The 18,786-nt window shown below is 41.4% G+C and overlaps 2 protein-coding genes across 15 annotated transcripts; one reads left to right on the plus strand and one right to left on the minus strand.

The window, feature by feature from the left end:
- Positions 1–491: 491 nt before the first annotated feature.
- On the minus strand, positions 492–4,309 carry LOC111589332 (uncharacterized). The gene is made up of 4 exons (XM_023300172.2): positions 4,165–4,309; positions 3,996–4,056; positions 3,814–3,917; positions 492–532 (listed from the first exon to the last, which is right to left on the minus strand). Exons 1-4 carry the CDS (start codon positions 4,307–4,309, stop codon positions 492–494), a joined length of 351 nt encoding a protein of 116 aa, XP_023155940.1.
- LOC109940007 (pentatricopeptide repeat-containing protein, mitochondrial-like) lies at positions 1,552–10,181 on the plus strand. 14 transcript variants are annotated; one of them, XM_023300052.2, is made up of 13 exons: positions 1,586–1,836; positions 1,980–2,049; positions 2,205–2,294; positions 2,370–2,551; positions 2,684–2,859; positions 3,217–3,290; positions 3,833–3,907; positions 4,001–4,054; positions 4,163–4,207; positions 4,282–4,556; positions 5,215–7,146; positions 8,577–8,744; positions 9,509–10,167. In XM_023300052.2, the coding sequence occupies exon 11, from the start codon at positions 5,422–5,424 to the stop codon at positions 7,075–7,077; it is 1,656 nt and encodes a 551-aa protein (XP_023155820.1). In that variant the 5' UTR covers positions 1,586–1,836; positions 1,980–2,049; positions 2,205–2,294; positions 2,370–2,551; positions 2,684–2,859; positions 3,217–3,290; positions 3,833–3,907; positions 4,001–4,054; positions 4,163–4,207; positions 4,282–4,556; positions 5,215–5,421; the 3' UTR covers positions 7,078–7,146; positions 8,577–8,744; positions 9,509–10,167. The 14 variants fall into 14 exon arrangements, with proteins under 14 accessions (XP_023155818.1, XP_023155816.1, XP_023155820.1 ...); XM_023300050.2 differs by having other exon boundaries at positions 1,552–1,836; positions 4,434–4,556; positions 8,577–10,167; XM_023300049.2 differs by having other exon boundaries at positions 2,684–3,290; positions 4,434–4,556.
- Positions 10,182–18,786: the final 8,605 nt, after the last annotated feature.

The following is an 18,786-nucleotide window of genomic DNA, read 5'->3' on the forward strand; positions in this document are numbered from 1 at the left end:
ACGTGCGTCCTCTCTACCAGCCAGCTGGGTGGGCTGCTCGGCCTTAGGCCTTGTAGCGGCCCAGTCTGGCTGGCCCTTTGTTTTTTTAATAAGGTGAAAACATATAATCGGACAGCACAAATGACCCTGCTACTATAAATAGAGTAAATAGTGCAATATCATTTGGAGTTCCACAAATAGTAAAAGTTGCAAAACTAAACGAGCAAGGAATATAGTTGAAAAGGAAACGAAGAAGACAAAGAAAATTTTTGAGGAGCAAGGTAATCATTGCTGCATGTATTGATTTTTTTAGTCACCATGCCATGTTTTTAATAGTTGCAAATATATATCCAGGTATAATGTTCTTTCTTATATATGTTTGTAGGGGGACTAAGTAACACATGTGAAAATATATTAGCACCAAGTAGTTCCACTAATATGTTGGTCAACTTTTCAAGTACAGTGCCTTGTTTCATGCCTGCAGAATATACGAGTCTTTTGCTTGGTCTTAATCATGAAGCCTCAACTGCACGGAAATTACATTTTGATGAACCTGCAAATGATACAACATTTGAGGAATAGAGAATTTAGCTATTACTGCTATGCATTTAGCTGTTCCCGCTCTGCATTTAGACCACAGATCAACAGGCTTCAATTATCTGAATGTTGTTCTGCTGTGTGTCCCTGTTAAGCTGATCAGTAAGCTTCAATTATTTGAATGTTGTTCTGCCGGTGCAGAGCAAACTTCTTTTCTTTTCTTTTGAAGCTTATTTGTGTTGTTCACAAGCAACTGGAAGAAGTTTCCTTATTATTAAAGCAGAACGGAAATCTGCTCCTAAGTGCGTCCACGACAACGCTTTTTATTTTGACCGCAGGTTCCTCATCTAACGGCGCAGTTTAGTCCGCCTTTTTGGCTTCTCAACCACGGGAGCAAAGCTGCCCTGTCATAGTGTCCATGTCGTCATCTTCGCATGTGAACTGCCCACTGCCGCACCGTGGCACCGCTCCACCCTAGGGATGGCAATGGGTACCCGAAACCCGAAACCCGATGGGTAAAAACCCTATTAGGGTACGGGTATGGCGGATTTTGATACCCATGGGTATTTTATTGGGTCATTTGTTATGCCCATCGGGTATGGTGGGCGTGGGTATGTTCTCTGTTGCCCCATACCCGCTACCCGATGGGGAACCCGCTAATATATGACACGTGGGTCCGGATTTATATGTCTCATATAAAATGAATGCTATGTTTTGTCCACAATTTTGTAGAATCAATGCTATGTTTTGTGTGATTTGAAGGCATGATATTGCCATTTAATGTTGAATATTGTTGAACCTGTGATAAAATTATGTTGGGTTTGATACATTTGTTATGCTGGTACTTATTTTTGCGATTCAAATGATCATGTCTATCGTAATGCTAATGGGTATGGGTACCCGATGGGTACCCGCTACCCATGGTGGGTATGGGTATGGCGTAATTTTGTACCCATGATGGGTAGTGGGTATGGGTATGGGTCAAACTTTTTCTAGTGGGTATGGGTATGGCTTCGTGTGCCCACTGGGTACCTTACCCACTGCCATCCCTACTCCACCCCAACCTAAGCAGTAGGCAGTAGGCATCAAGCGTCTTGCGTGGCTGCGTCCAAGTCCAAGCGCCATCCGGCCACCAGCGCAGGTACCGAGCCACCGAGGTAGGAGCCGGCCACCGGGCAGATCCCAGGCTGCCAGCCACCGGCGTCCAGCACTCCGGCTGCTAGCTACCGGCCACCCGCAGCGCAGGCCACACCAACGGGCAGCAACCGCATGGTGCCATAGCTGTCGACGAACACCAGCAACCAGACGGCCAGATCCCAGGTTATGTTACTACTATTATTTCTATATGATATATTTGTCTAAAGTATAAAGTCTAAACGCTATATGAAATGTGATTTTATATAGCTATATATGAGTGTCAAACAGAGAGTTATATACTCATATATTGTTTGCTTCTGTAACAGTAATTCGATTTATTATATCTTCGTCGAGGATAGTGACACGTCACGTCAGTGTCCGGCCATCGCTTGAGAGGCACGAATGTCTTCGCTGCGCCGTCACGATCCAGACTCGCATCCCCTTCTGACGCGCACCCATTGCGGGCAGACGTTTGGGCTTTGTGTGGATGGATCATGGACGTACATACCACATTTGTTTTTTAACTAAATCTTCACTTCTTTGAATCGCAGAGTCCAACCCAAGGATGGTTCAGGCTACGGAAGGGCAATGCACTGCTTCTTAGACTATTGAAGAATTTATAGGATGATGTGCAGGAGCAGGCAGCTACTATGCAATTTTCTATTTATTGTACTCTTGCCACGAACTGCTCGTAATTCTCTTTCAGTTTGTTGCAGAGCGTGGGCAGTAAATGCAAAGAAAAAAACACAGTTGCAGAAATTGCTAGCAATAGACTATACAAGATAGAGCCAAATTGAGCAAAAAAAAAGACCATTCCCATTTGGATCACCATTCCCTAACCACAGCAAAATGAAGTTGGAAAATTGAGTAGTTGAGTGCCGTGTATGCACATGAGCAGGTAGTCATGTTCCCTTATTTCATATCCTTTGGATCTACTCATATTATATGAAAGCAAACCTGAAACTGAAGTCATAAATCTATTGTATTTTTCTTTTAGCATTTATTATGACTATCTGTATTTATCACGCAGGGCTAATACTTTATAAGAAATGTGCTGGTTCTTGATACTCCTCCAACCAGTTGTAGAAGAATTCTGGTTTGGCTGAAGTAGTTTTACATCCGAAAGATGGACTTTGTACAGATATATTCTCTGTCAACAATATGTATATCCAGGCGGAGATGAACTTGGAGGGAAGCAGATTTACAGTTTGGTGATATTATATATTATCAATTGCAGTTTATTAATGTTGCGCTTCTTCTCTATTATCAAACTATTCACACAAGACTTCATGTGTGCGTGTGTGAAAGATTTTATTAGTGTAAGGTCTTTAGGGACAGTTCACATTGAAGTTCTGGTGCCTACATAAATTGTAAACCATACATGTTGACATGGGTACACATCTCATGGCTATATACAACTTTGACATGAGGTTTATCTTAAGATTGTGTGTTCCAATAAAAGCTATTACTATTTCTTGCATGTGCATGTCTTTAGGATATCCATTTTTCTTTATAGATTTATTTATTTACATCGCTTACTGCTTACTAGCCTATTTTTTCTAGCAATTTCTGCAAGTCGGCCCATCGCGTTGAACTAAACCATCTCTAATTTCCTACAACTTCAACTCCAACAACAGGTACGTTTAATTACCGCATCCACCCTTCCCCCTGTTTTATTTGTAGCCCATTGATTCATGTCTATATTGACTTATTTTCTTGCTACATTTCTATACATATACTCCATGGTAACATTATACATTCATTTTCTATTCATGTTACATTGACAAATACATAGATAGTACATGCAGTTTCTGATGATTATATCTACGTACATACATGTACTTTCATCGTAATATGTAAGGGATATTCAAGTTACTGAGATAAATACTCACATTGACTTTATATAATGAATGGCCCCACACACTTAATGAAAACATCTCTAATTTCTAGCAAATTCGACTCCGAGGACAATAAGTAAGTTTACATAACACATCCATCCTGCCCCATTTAATTTGTATCCCATTAATTCATGTCTATATTGACTTATTGCCTTACAACATTTCCATATATATACCCTGCGAAAAGCTTACATATTCATTTCCTCTTCATGTTCTATCTATACATATGTAGAGAAATTTGTTGCATTTATTGTTTCTTTACATCTGATTCTGTTCTGCAGAGGTACCACAATGGACTTCTTAAGAAGAATAGGAACCGTGTACATAAGCTTTTTTGCTCTAACAAAATAAGAGTGGTAATGGAAGCTCTTTGTCAGAACCTATTTTATCAAATGTATTACACATGTGTTGATGTCTCACCATTGTTGTCTTCCTCCCTGTGACTAAAGGTTGTTGCAACAATGGCATTCAGAATGGGTCTTGATAAGAGTGACGTTGAACGGGTATGACCATTTGACTAGCATACAAAGTTCAAATGTGACAGCCTATAGCTTTAAGCAATGTTACACTGCTTATCACCTGGACTGATTCAAGCATTTGCTCTTTTAAAGGTGGTTGATTGTATCTTGCCAGAAAGCGTAGAAGAATACATACATGTATATTCCATGCAGATTCCCCCCACCCTCCCATTTTCTTCTCTTTTCTAGACATCTTACTATGCTCTTTCTAGGAAACTGGCCGTGCTGATTCAACAACATTCTATAAAAGTCGAAGTCTTTTGCACAAATGAATCTTATCTTCTTGTCCTTTTTTTCTTGTAATTTACATTTCCAACCTGCTCTAAGTTTCCTACATAATGACTTCAATAAACCCTTTTTACAGTGAAGTTCACGAATATGCTATGAGAAAATTCTTTGCCAGATATTTTCTTGTGAAAATTCAGTTGGATGCATTTGCTCCTTGGTTAAAGAGTCGACTTCAGACAAGTTAGATATAAAAGAGGAGGTTTGCCTCTGCCTTAATGCACCTAATTTATTTTTCCACATATTCATGTTGCATGTTGCGCAGTTGTATTGCCATATTGTACCTAATCTTTAAATTTCCATGCTACAAATTTATTAATCGGATCATACCTATTTGGTTGTAAACCACTTTTGCATGGTGATAAGGTTTCAACTTAAGGGGTGTTTGGTTTATAGGGACTAAACTTTAGTCCCTCCACTTTATTCTATTTTAGTTCTTAAATTGTTAAATATGGAAACTAAAATAGAGTTTTAGCTTCCTTATTTAGTAATTTAGGGCCTAAAATAGAATAAAATGGAGGGACTAAAAATTAGTCCCTAGAAACCAAACACCCCCTTATACTGCAATCATGATCACCATGACAGCTATTTCCTTTGCTACCAAAGGTTATTATTAGTTTGATGATGTATTACCAAAAATAGCCACACCACTCAAAAGACGAATTTGAATATACTTTTGGTAATATATTACCAAATTATACTTTTAGAATTGTGTAACTGTAACCACATCGCTCAAAGACTCGCGCTAGGCGCGAGCAATTTACTAGTGCAATGCAAAACTTGAGCAGCTCTTTCTCGTGAGATGTCTGTTGTGTACTACTTCCGTCACCTCTGCAGCCGTCTGCTTACGTCACTTACAGGCGGAGCTGCGATGCCACCAGGTGGAGCCGTGCCTGCTCGCTCAGGCGTCATGACGGAGCCGAACGCGAGGAGCCGAGTGTTTTATCCCCGCCGAAGCCCATCCCCATTTGATACCAGCGAGCGCAGACATCGCCGGGGACGCCATCATCCTCGGCTGCCTCCAAGACCGGCCCACCGTTCTGCCTGCACTCCCACTCCCAAACCCCATGATGAACCTCCCTTTCCGGCTCCGCCATCTCCGACGCCTTCTCGCTGCCCCGCCCTTACCAACCCTCGCCGCCACACACTCCCATAGCCCACCCTCCTTCCGACCGCTGCACCCCACCCGAATCCAGCCGCTGCGGTTCCATCTACCCAACCCCCCAGTGCGGCGGCTCTCCTCCGAGCACGCAATCCTCCCCACCCACCTCCAGGACGAGCGCTTCGCCACGCTCTCGGATAGGATCTATGATGCCGTGATTAAGACGGGGACGGAATCCAACGAGGGCACCGAGGCCGCGCTCGACGCGTTGGGCGCTGAGCTGACTACCCCTCTCGTCGCCGACGTGCTGCACCGCCTCCGCTACGAGGAGAAGCTGGCGTTCCGGTTCTTCGCCTGGGCGTCCCAACAGGACGGATACAGCCACGAACCGACGACTTACAACGACATCATCGACATTCTCTCCGGCACGCGGTACAAGAGCCGCCAGTTCGGTGTCCTCTGCAACGTGCTCGATCACATGAAGCGCCATGGCTCGAGGTCGGTGCCGGTTGAGGGCCTTCTGGAGATCCTGCGCGCCTACACGGAGAAGCATCTCACGCACATGAGAAAGCTGGCCAAGAAGCGGCGGGTTCGGATGCGTACGCCGCCAGAGACTGACGCGCTCAACGTTCTGCTGGACGCGTTCTGCAAGTGTGGGATGGTCAAGGAAGCAGAGGCAGTGTTTGGCCGCGTGAAGAGGAAGTTGCTGGGTAATGCAGAGACGTACAGTACCCTGTTCTTCGGGTGGTGCCGGGCGAGGGACCCCAAGAAGGCCATGAAGGTGCTCGAGGAAATGATTCAGATGAAGCACACCCCAGAGAGTTTCACCTACGTTGCAGCCATCGAATCATTTTGCAGCGCTGGATTGGTGTCAGAGGCAAGGGAACTGTTTGAGTTCATGAGGACTGAGGGGTTGACGGTGTCATCGCCCACAGCCAAAACATATTCGATTATGATTGTTGCATTAGCAAAGGCTGACCGGATGGAGGAGTGTTTTGAACTGCTTTCAGACATGAGAACTTGTGGTTGTATGCCTGACGTGACGACTTATAAAGATTTGATTGAAGGGATGTGCTTGGTGGGTAGACTGGATGCTGCTTATCGTGTGTTGGACGAGATGGGGAGGGCTGGATTTCCTCCTGACATTGTCACGTATAATTGCTTTCTTAATGTGCTTTGTAGTCTTCGAAATGCTGATGATGCACTTGAACTCTGTGAGAGGATGATAGAGGCACACTGTGAGCCCAGTGTTCATACCTATAATATGCTGATGATGATGTTCTTCGAGATGGGAGAGGCACATAGAGCATTAGATATATGGCTTGAGATGGACAAAAGAGGATGTCAACGTGCTATCGATACCTACGAGATAATGATCTATGGTCTCTTTGATTGTGGAGAAACAGAATATGCAACTGCTCTTCTAGATGAGGTTATAAACCGTGACATGAAACTTTCATACAAGAAGTTTGATGCTATAATGCTGAGGTTATCAGCTGTAGGCAACCTTGGTGCGATACATCGGTTGTCAGAGCATATGAGGAAATTTTACAATGTTGCGATGTCGAGACGATTTGCAATCACTCAGAAGAAGAAGAGCATAGGCCTGAGAAGGAAATGAGTGCCGTGGCTATTGCTGCTGTTGTTTCTTGTTAGTTGTTACTGAGGATATTCAGGAGCTTATTCAAAGGTAATTGATGTTGTGTTTTCTTTGATTTTACTGGCAGCTATTTGTAGTAAATATATTAAAAAATGTGCTCTGAATTGTGGTCTAGACATGGTATTTAATTTGCTCATGCAATCAGCAGTACATCTAAAGTGACAAAACGAATAGCATATTTCAATGAAGTTCTTTTCTTATGGTATATCTTTTCCTAAACTTGCTTCCTTTTTGGTAAACTTGTTTGTTACCTTGTCCTCTTCTCATCCCCAAAATTAGTGCAATGCCTTCAAAGAATGCAGTGAAATCTATGTGTGCACAGAAATACCAATATGAAGTAGGAGAGCTTTTCTTTTACTATGCCGGACACTAATCTGGGTATACCATTATTTATATCCTTAATCAGTAGTCCAATATGTGTTTTACTTACCCTCTCTGATAGAAAATTTTAAACACTTTAGGACATTGAAACAATTTACAAGGTGAAACTTTGGCAATCATTTTCCTAAAATATATTTTATTTTAAAAAGAAAAATATATGTATTTTGAAATTATTTATCATGAGGTCTCTAGCTGCAACTGTTTTTTGAGCTATTTATGTTCAAACCTTAAAATGTCTGACATGCGACAAACCTAAAACTACTTATTTTTATGACGGCAAGAGTATTGAATAGGAAAACTTTTAAGTGTGTTATAAGGATAATTTAGAATTGATTTTACTGGACTGGGTTGAATTGGCTTAGTAGTTGGTTTCTTCAGGGCACAGTGTCCTACAGGCGTGTCTGTTTGAATAATTGCTGGTAGCTAGGACACACCGAGTCACTAGTTTGCTGGTTCAAAACAGCCTCTCCACATTTGTGAGGAAAAGCTTGCCTCGGATTATCCCTTCCACTGACCGCACTTATGTAGGAGCCACTGGCACTGAACTGGGTCTGCCCTCGTTTAGCTAGGTGACCCAGTGAGTTCCTTTTCACTGATTTTAAGACCTAATCTATTAAGCAACCGAGCTTTTCTACTCTCTTTTTTAGAGCTAACATCACCGACCCAACTATCATGGAGCAATTGACATGAATGGTTTGGAATGCCTTGTTGTAGCCAAGCTATTCAATGTCCCGTTGGCCAGTTTCTTCTCGGATTGCCAGATATATAAGACCTTTTCTTGTTGTCCCCATCTGGGATCTAAGCAGGAGGGAAGTGGAACCTTCCTCGAATTCCAGTTCTGATAATTTAGGGCAAGAAAGTGTTAAAACTGGATAGCTGTTGAGCCAATATGTTAGTTAACAATTTTTGCAATAATAAGGTCTGAATGTGCTAGGTAACATTTATGCTGTTCAGACTGCAATTTCATGCATTGGCTTTGTCAGGTGGATCCTTTGCTTTTCAGGCTGCAATTTTTGCTTTTCAGTTTGCTTATGGCAAGCAGGAGTAATGTTTATTCTAAACATGATTTCATTGTGCAGGTAGTTAATGTATGCCAGCACGTATTGTTGGAACAGATTACAGTGGAAGAAGCACTGCATTTTTTTTAATGTAAAAAATAGGAGTGTTGCATAACCCCATTCATTTGTTGAATTGAACCGGTGCTGTGAATATCATTGCATTTGCATTGTAGAAGAAACATGTACAAGGTAACCCCTCAACCGCACCCATTCATTGTTGCAACGTGCACGAAACACCAATCCGCTGGCGCCACAAATATTAGCTGCAGCCCTATTTTGTTTGAATCCTATGAAGAGGGCCTCTTTTGTCCTTGTTCATGTGGGGCGCCTTTCTTCCTTATGCTCAGATGAAACATGTAGCTGTGTAAGCCTGTATAACTGGATTTCTTGCCATTAAACCTGTGACCCCCACCACTTTCCTCATGCTGCAAGTGGAATTAGTATTATTGTTGGTCTACACATCCCGTTCATTTTCACTAAAACAGGATACCGCTGCAGATTATTTTGATTTGTAGAGAGAGCATCTTTGTTCTATTAGTAGTGTGCTTTACATGTAGAGGGTGACAATTACTACAATTTGGCCGTTTTAGCTGGTTGCCAAATCTGAGGACCTAACTGTAGTATATGTATATTTAGTGTGTGCACTGCAGCTGCATCAAAATTGTAGCTGCACTGTCGTGGAGCTATTAAAGATGCCAAACTAGTTAATAGGTTCATGGCTACAGCAAGATTCGACCACTGGAGCGACTAGCGAGTATGGAGATGGATAGTCGTTTTATACTCCGGCTTGCCTCGTGATGTATAGCCGTGTAGGTAACTAACTAGGTATCTACTCCTATTTGGTAGCTTTGGTTTAATTCTTTAGTCAGTGATCCTAAATGCACATGATTTGGTACTGGAATCACGCACTATGCTTCATCAAACTCAAGTAAAGTTCAGGTTGGTACATGCAGGTGACGGCTACTGGTTTTCAACAAACACATATCGGGGCATCGGGTGAAGCCGCCAAACGCATATGAGCAGCGTTGGCTTTGTCTCTCTCGTCTCTCCGGTCCTTGTTGAGTTGTTGTAAAGGTTCAAAGGCTGTGGGCTTGTGAGCTACTAGGTACTAGCTGTGTACCCTTTGTTGCTCCAACTGATGAGAACCTGGAACGCACCATGCCAAGAAACCCTGGAATTGAGAGCTTCGGATCCTCGGATGCCATCAAGATTCTGATCAAGCGAGCGCAGATGAAATTCTCTGAAATCGAGGTCTCGTGGCAGGGCCCGGCGGAGCGCTTCGGGGGTCGCGGGTTTTCATGAGTCCCGAGGTAAAATATGGCTGGTTCTGACCGAAAAGATATCTCTGCCAAGTGATCTCTTCCGGTTCCTGTCCGCCTCCGCCCGTCCCATTCCAATATGCCATGCATGATTCTCCGCGTCAAGCAGCTGTCTGAACTCTGAAATCCCCGCGTGTTTTTACTGCTCATATCTTTTCTTTCATTAGACCGTCTCTTTTTCCGCGTAGGAACTGTATTATTTCACATAGGAGATTTTCACACGAAAAATGTACAGATAGAAAATACAATCCACCCATTCCAAACCGGGTTTATTACATTTTATTTTTTTAACAGGTCTTTTGGTTTTATGGTATTTCCTTAACATATAAAAAAATCTAATGGGTTGGAAGGAAATTCTCAAAAATGGGTGAATTAGGCTTTTACTTGTTTTGCACAAATTAAAAACCTATAAACAAGCTCAGTTAGTCAGTTTCACCCCTTGTGTCTCTATCTATTTATCAAAAGTTTTGCACCCTAGTTTTCAATTCTATACTAGCATGACGACTCTACTAAAGTAAATACTTGAAGGTAATTGCTCAAATTAAATGAAAGATTTATGAACGTCTTGTAAACTCTTTAAGTGGTTAACAAACTTTCAATCACCATCAATAGGTGTTGTCGATCATCAAGAGTATCAAACACCAACTCTCACGTGACTTGATCAAGGTCAATGGGGTGGTGAATGCACGTAAGCTATTATCAATGCGTTAATGAGGCCACTGACCAAATGATAATCAATTCTCAATATTCTTGTGAGGCAAAGGATCTTTCTCACTCTTAAATAGGTTCCTTCAACAGTTGAATTAGCAAGAGACCTTATATGACTGAGTTAGCCCCAAGCTAAGAAACTAACTGTTATACCTTCACTTAGTCTAGGTCGGTGCACCAGACATGTCCGGTGTTAATCAACCATGTACACTAAACATGTTTGGTGGATTTTCCAGCGGCAGGTTTTAAAAACTGGTTACTGTAGTGGTATCTTGTAGTCATACCTAATACCGATGCCATGAGGGACATGACGGTGAGTATAGCACTCGAGTGTAAAGTTGAAGACATCTCTCGGTACCATGTTCGATAAGTACTTAAACTCTCAAACATAATTTACAATCTTTTCGAGTACCGTGTTCGATGGTAGACCAGACACATTCGATGAGTACATTGTGTTTGAGACGGTCTCAGTGAGACCATTTCTGAAGCTCTATGAGTGCTGTGTTTGGTGCACCGTATTCGGTGGGTATGGACATATCAGTGTTACACCCATTTGCAACAACATGCCACGCTTTTGTTCTGTGGCCCATGTTAAGTGCTGAAAAAGTCATAGTTTTACTATAGTTGCTTTTTACAAATCTTTTATGGGGAATGAGCTTAAGAGCTCCTCGTAACAAGCCCTTGTATTTTGTTTCTCTCATTCCTATTTTCAATGTTGAATACTTGATCATCATTTATATACATGGCCATTCTCGACATAGTTCTCATTCTTGCTCAATATTAGGTGTGGACTTCAATCTATCTCATTCACAACCCTTGCGTCTAGAGCAGAGTGAGTAGCCGAGGGCGGTGCAGATTACTCCGCGTTCACCGACTCGGCTCAGAAAAGCGTTTGGCGTGACCAGTGTGCCGGACACATTCGCCGGTGCCATGGCGCGAACCAGCTGTTGACGCCTTTTTGGAGCGCCAAACACTCAACAAGAACCGTGGCGGTGCCCTCTGCACAGGGGCGGACGGTCCGCGCGCAGGGGCCGGACGGTCCGCGGCCTGGTGCGAGGTGCGGTGGTGCTCTCTGCGCAAGGGCGGACTGTCCGCGGCCTGGGGCCGGACGGTCCGCGGCCTGGTGCGCTGCTGGGACTTCTGCCTGACGGCCGGACGGTCCGCGCCCTGGGGCCGGACGGTCCGCACGTACGCAGGGACGGCGGAAGATCGCCGACGGCGCCTGGATCTCGCTCCCGGGAGGGACCCCGTCGGGGAGTAGAGATCCTAGGTGGTGTTTAGGCTCGGGCAGGCCGACCTAGACTCCTCTAATCGACGTAGAGTCGAGGAGAGGCGGAGAATTTGGGGATCGAGTGGTGAAAGTCGCCTAGAGGGGGGGTGGATAGGCGAAACCTGAAAATTAAAACTTTATCCCCCAACTAGATCCTTTGATTAGTGGTTAGAACAAGATGAGCAATTATTGAAGTATAAAAACTAAGTTCTTGCTAGTAAGGAGTATAGCTTTCAAATAATGCGGAAGTGATAAATCAATACAACTAATAATTCTATGATAACGAAGCAAGAAAGCTTAGATGAAAAAGAGCACTAACTCAAGTTCTTTTCTTGCGGAGTGTTGCTTCACTTAAATGAGAGTTTAACTTGAAGCAACACCAAATGATATGAGCAAAGAATAGTGCAAGAGAACTTAGAGTAAGGGAAAGCAAACAAATCACAAGCAGAAGCACAATGAACACAGGTGATTTGTTTTACCGAGGTTCGGCCCTCGAAGGCCTAGTCCCCGTTGAGGAGTCCACTTAAGGACGGGCCTTTTTCAACCCTTTCCCTCTCTCCCGATCACACAAGGATCGGCGAGCTCTTCTTCTTCTCAAGGATCACTCTCGATCCCACAAGGACCACCACAATCTTTGGTGTCTCTTGCTAGCTTTTACAAGCCTCCAACACTTTGGAGGAAGTTCGAATGGGAGTCAAAAACTCCACGCGCAAATGAACACAAAGATGTAGCACACACTATCTCTCAATGAATCTCACAAGGCGCTAGGGCTAAACTTAATTGAGTAGCTCTCAATTGCTTGCACTCTCTTTTGTGGCACTTGTGTTGGTTGTAGTGGACTAAATCTTGTGTATAGGATGGATCAATGAATATATGTGGTTGGGAGGGCTTGAGTATGTCAACTAGATGACTTGGAATGTTGCTTGGACTCCCACACCTTGAAGTGGCCGGTTGGGGTGGTATTTATAGCCACCATCCAAAAACTAGCCGTTGATGAAGTCTGCTGGCGATGGGCGCACCGGACAGTCCGGTGCACACCGGACATGTCCGGTGCGCCAGCCACGTCATCCTAGCCGTTGAGATTGGAGCTGGTCGACCGTTGGAGGCTTTGTCCTCATGTGGCACCGGACAGTCCGGTGCACACCGGACAGTCCGGTGCCTCTCTGATCCTCTGCTCTGACTCCTGCCGCGTGTACTGTTCTGCACTGTTTACTGTCAGAGTCGACCGTTGGGCGCAGATGACCGTTGCTCCGCTGGCACACCGGACAGTCCGGTGCACACCGGACAGTCCGGTGAATTTTAGCGGAGCAGTCTTCGTGAAATCCCGAGGCTGACGAGTTCCGGAGGCCGTGGTTTGTTGGCGCACCGGACATGTCCGGTGCACACCGGACAGTCCGGTGAATTTTAGCGCGCCGGCCTCCGCGAATTCCCGAGGGCGAAGGGTTGAAGTCGAAGTCCTCTGGCGAAGGGTAGAAAACGAAGTCTACGGGCGCACCGGACACTGTCCGGTGCACACCGGACAGTCCGGTGCCTCCAGCCAGAGGTGCCCTCGGTTGCCTTATTGCTCCTTTGTTGAATCCAACACTTGGTCTTTTTATTGGCTAGATGTGAACCTTTTGCACCTGTATAACTTATACACTAGAGCAAACTAGTCAATCCAATATTTGTGTTGAGCAATTCAACCACCAAAATTATTTAGGAACTAGGTGTAAGCCTAATTCCCTTTCAATCTCCCCCTTTTTGGTGATTGATGCCAACACAAACCAAAGCAAATATAGAAGTGCATAATTGAACTAGTTTACATAATGTAAGTGCAAAGGTTACTTGGAATTGAGCCAATATAACTACTTACAAGATATGCAAGGAATGTTTCTTTCTTATATAACATTTTGGACCACGTTTGCACCATGAGTTTTGTTTTTGCAAATTCTTTTTGTAAATCCATTTCAAAGATCTTTTGCAAATAGTCAAAGGTAAATGAATAAGAGTTTGCAAAGCATTTTCAAGATTTGAAATTTTCTCCCCCTGTTTCAAATGCTTTTCCTTTGACTAAACAAAACTCCCCTAAAAGAGATCCACCTCTTAGTGTTCAAGAGGGTTTTGATATACCATTTTTGAAATACTACTTTATCCCCCTTTTGAACACAATAGGATACCAAATGATAAATACTCTTGGAAAGCACTAAGTTTTGAATTTGGTGGTGGTGGTGCGGTCCTTTTGCTTTGGGCTCATTTCTCCCCCTTTTTGGCATGAATCGCCAAAAACGGAATCTTTAGAGCCCTCGAAGTAAGTTCCTCCTCTTTGGTCATAAATGAATGAGTTAAGATTATACCAAAGATGAAGTCCGGTCCTTTTGCTTTTGAGCTTTTACTCTCTCCCCCAGGGATGAAGTCCTTTTCTTTGATGCTCATTTCTCCCCCAAAGGATAGAGAGTTGCTTGGAGTGATGGCGAAGTATGAGTTACGGAGTGGAAGCCTTTTTCTTCGCCGAAGACTCCATTTCCCTTTCAATCTACGACTTAGCATAGTAATATACTTGGAAACATATTAGTCGTAGTCATGGTACGGGAATAATAGGATGTATGCATTTGTACCAAAATGAAAGAGATATGATCAAGAGATATGTCAATTAAGCATGATCATAGTTCTATATAATATAGATTTCTCCCCCTAAATATGTGCCTTGAGAGGAATACATATTTTGGCCTTAAATGCCAAGTGCACATAATTAGGTTAATGAGAACAAGTCTATATCATAGAGAAAGTGAAGTGCATTGTGTCATAGTATATGTGTGATGCTCAAGACAGTTTATGCACTTATGAAAGCATGTTGCAACCATTTTAAGCATTTTCCTTTAAAGATTTCAAAGAGACTTAAGGACCATCCACCTTTGGAACAAAGGTAGCTTATCCTCGTTACAAGGTTAAGCTTTAAGCTCTTTGACAATAGAATCACTTCATCTAGTTTTAGCAAAGATGCAATAATGCATGAGTGAAATTTTAAGAGGTTAAACTAGGTATGAAGCAGGGATAAATGCAAAGGACATGCTTTCTCTTCCTTATGTATAAGATATGCAAAGAATGCTTATAAGAGGAAGATTTAGGTACAAGTTTAAATGAAAGGAAGTGGTTTTACCCTTTTGTACCTTCTCATAGAGATGCTCTCTTCATTGTGCTTTGTCCTTAGTCTTAGTTGCTTAAGACCTATACTCAATGACAATATATGGAAATACTTTGCACAAGAGAGAGTTCTACAACCAGTGATCTTTTTCAAGTTATTGTTAGCATATATCAAATGGATCACAAGTTGCATAAATGAATCATGAATTCTCCTTTTTTTCCTTAGTGCATATCAAGATAGATGTCAATTAATAATTACCAATTGAGATCAAATTGAAATTACATGAGGCACTAAGAAGCATAAGTGATAATTGAAGTTGTTCAATGACCAACCAATATGCGATCAAGAGAGAACAACAAAGGCATTAAATTTTCAATTAAGCTTAAAAACAGGAGAATCCAATAAGCATGCTACTTTAGAAATGAAAGCAACAATCCTTGATACAAGCGACATTATTTTAACAAGTTGGATTGATGTGAAGTAGCATACTATATGAGAAACATTATTCTCATGCAAGAGACTATATGAAATTACTAAGATAAAGCAATAGTCTCAACATAATCAAAATATAATAATGGACTCCCCCTAAAGATATGCATCAAGTAATTTAAAGAAATGATTTCGATGCATTCATTTTTAAGGACATAAAGGGGGAAGCATTATACATTTTGATCAAGGCTCATAAATTTTGCAACAAATAACTTAAGCCTGGTAACCTCATAATGAAAAAGGATTTAGAATGCTTACAACCACACCATTGATTGTTGTGAAAACCTTATTGTCCAAGTAGGTGTTGTTGTCCTAGATGTTCTCTCCTTTTCATTTGAGAGTCCTCCCTTTATATTTGTCTCTTTTTCCTTCCAAACTTATTGAAAATACTCGAGAGACATGTTAATAGTGCAAGGGAGTATATGGTGAAGGATGATTACTTTAGATAGTTAGCATACAAGATTCATCATCCACAAGTCACACAGACATGAAGTAAAATCCTTAACATTAGTGCATTTCATTTGAGAAAAATGAGTGAGCACCTTTTAAACATTTTTAATAATCATTGGAGATTTTACTTTATCATATTGAAGTTAGTTAATCATCACTTGGAAACAAATCAATATGATAACATATATATAAATATCGCAAAGGCATTAAATAGATTCTAATGGACATGAGCATTGAGAAAATGATATTTGAATGCACACTTAGTTAATTTTGGTCCAATAGCGAATCTATTCCTCACAAGGGTAGAATATGATAATTTTAGATTAAATACCCATAGAGATGGGAACTAAACTTAATTAAGAAGATGAGTTCCCATACCTTTGCTTTTACCTTTCTTCTTTTGGGTGAAGATCAACCCATGAGGCTTGTGTACTTTCCCTTCTATGCATATTTATAAGTAAGCTCAAGAGATACGTTAGCAACACAAGCACTAGTTTCCATTTAGTAATCATTTTGATAAAGAATGAGAAGTTAGATTAACAAAACATGGAAACTCCATAGCATGAACTAGATTATTCATAGATGATGTTATGCTCAATTTTAACTCATAAAACAAGCATAACTAATCCTTTGAGATTATAGGAATAAATCTAAATCATGATTTGGAAAGCGATAAATGTGAAAGAATCATATCCAATTGAGCAATAAGAGATACAACATGAATTATTGGATAGAATTTCCTAGACATGATGAGATACGCGTTTCCATAGAGAAACTTATTCTCTACAAGTGAGACTACTTAAATTACTTAGATAAAAACATTAGTCTCACTTTTCTAGCTATAGAGAGAATTTTCCTTTTATAAGTGTCCTAAGTATTTGAATTTCTTACATGACACCTTATTCTTTTAAGAACATGAAATTTCTCTCTATATCTAGAACATGGCAATAATAGAGTAATTAATGTAAGGACATGCCATGTGAACTTGCAACAATTTAAAACATGTAGATTGTCATAATATAGAATTGATAAATACACAATCTACCATATGAAAGGAATTTCTTCAAAGAATGATGACATAATTTTAAAACATCCTTAAGTGCTTTCTATTTCTATGTGACTACACAAGACACATGACAAATTAAGATAATTGCACTTAAGAATATAAATGTTACCATCCCTTGACTTTCCTCCATGTTGTAGGCTTTGATATTCCGCACATGATGATTCTTTATTTCCTACAACATTAATATCTTCCCGAGATGATATGAGTTTTGAATACAATAAATTGAAGTGACCTTGGGTCAGTCTTGAATATGTAGATCATTTGAAGATTGATAGCTTGAGTTGATAAGAATTGAATTAGCTCCCTCAAGCACCCCAAAGGTTCATACCATCTCCTTCTCCTACAAGGCTTGTCAAGCACATTTTGGTACCCATCGCTTGATGGGTCCGTTAGGGTTAGTAAACAAAGATCTAGGAACCCAAGTGTCCTTTGTGCTAGCGCTTGGTAAACTCGTTACCTTTCTAGCACAAGTTGCAATCTTGGGTTGCCTAGTTATATATGAATCAAATGACAAGTTAGGAGTGGGATTTTTACCAATGGGACAATCTTTGCATTGATGTCCCTTCTTTCGGCATGTGTAGCATAGGCGTTTTCCAAGTTTTGAAGATTTCTTCTTTCCTTGTTTGTTGCCTGCTACATGGTTAGTAAAAACTTTCTTTTCTAACCCTATGCCTTTTTGTTTTAAATGGGGACAAGATCTAAGCAAGTGTCCCTTCTTAGAGCATTTAAAACAAAGTCTATCATCCTTGTTAATAATCAAGCCATTAATATAGGGACATGACCTAATCAAGTGCCCCACTTCAAAGCATTCACTACACCTCTTAATGTGAAGTGTGGCTTGATCATTACCTTGGATGTTACCTTTTGTGGAGGCGTGGTTGAGGCTTTTAGAGGAGGTGTTGAATTTCATCTTTTGTTTCCTCCTCATGGCAATCCTCAAATCCTTGACATTTTCTTCAAGGGATGTAGTGCATGCCACGGTTGTTCCCGTCTCAAGCTTCTCCACCATGTGATCATGGTTATCTTGAGAAGGTTGAGCAATGCATTTCCCTTTTAGTTGTGTCAAGCTCTTCTTTAGCCTCTCATTTTCTTCTTTGAGCTTTTGATATGAATCATCATTTGTTCCTGCAAATTCTAGCTCAAAAGAAGATTTGCTTGTCGACGGACAACAAGCATTAGCACATGGTAATATAGTATCAATTTGAATACATGTGCATGAGTGAGGTTGTTGGGATTTTAAATTTTCTATCACAACCTCATGAGCAATGTTTAATATGATATGATCATCTCTAAGATTTTCATGAGAGCATAGGAGCATATCATATTTTTCTTGAAAAGCTAGATTTTCAATTTTTAGCTTTTCTACTTGGTCCTTTAGCAAGGTATTCTTATTTACTAATTGAGCGATACAATGTAACGCGTTATCTTGCTCAATTGAAATAGTTTCATACCTTTGGACCAAATCAACATGAGAGCACTTTAGCTCCTCATGTTCTTTAGTCAACTCGTCAAAGTGTTGCATCTTTATGGAGAGAATATCTTCTAGTCTTTGACGAGCTTCGCTTTGCTCTCTCGCTCTTTCTAGAAGTTTGAGCATGACCGCCTTATCTTCTTGGCTTAAGCGAGCGTAGAGATGCACAAAGCTTCTTTCTTCCTCCTCATCCTCATTTGTGCTTCCGCTATCATTTTCATTAGCCACACAACACATGTGGGAATCGAAATGGGAAGACAAACCTTTTGGAGAGGTGGATTCATCGTTTGGTCTCCATCGTTCATTTTCTCCTTCTTCCTTGCGAGGGTTAGTGTCA

Source organism: Zea mays, chromosome 5 (genome assembly GCF_902167145.1).
Source record: "Zea mays cultivar B73 chromosome 5, Zm-B73-REFERENCE-NAM-5.0, whole genome shotgun sequence".
NCBI lineage: Eukaryota > Viridiplantae > Streptophyta > Magnoliopsida > Poales > Poaceae > Zea > Zea mays.

What these genes read in the sequence shown, in the direction of transcription:
- LOC111589332 (XM_023300172.2), bottom strand. Translation starts at nt 4,309, where the DNA reads ATGTTGTTGAATCAGCACGGCCAGTTTCCTAGAAAGAGCATAGTAAGA. An exon ending in CATTGTTGCAACAACCTTTA is followed by an intron (nt 3,918 to 3,995) that starts GTCACAGGGAGG and finishes TCTGACAAAGAG; the next exon opens with CTTCCATTACCACTCTTATT. An exon ending in TCTGCAGAACAGAATCAGAT is followed by an intron (nt 533 to 3,813) that starts GTAAAGAAACAA and finishes TATCATTTGCAG; the next exon opens with GTTCATCAAAATGTAATTTC.
- LOC109940007 (XM_023300050.2), top strand. Translation starts at nt 5,422, where the DNA reads ATGATGAACCTCCCTTTCCGGCTCCGCCATCTCCGACGCCTTCTCGCT.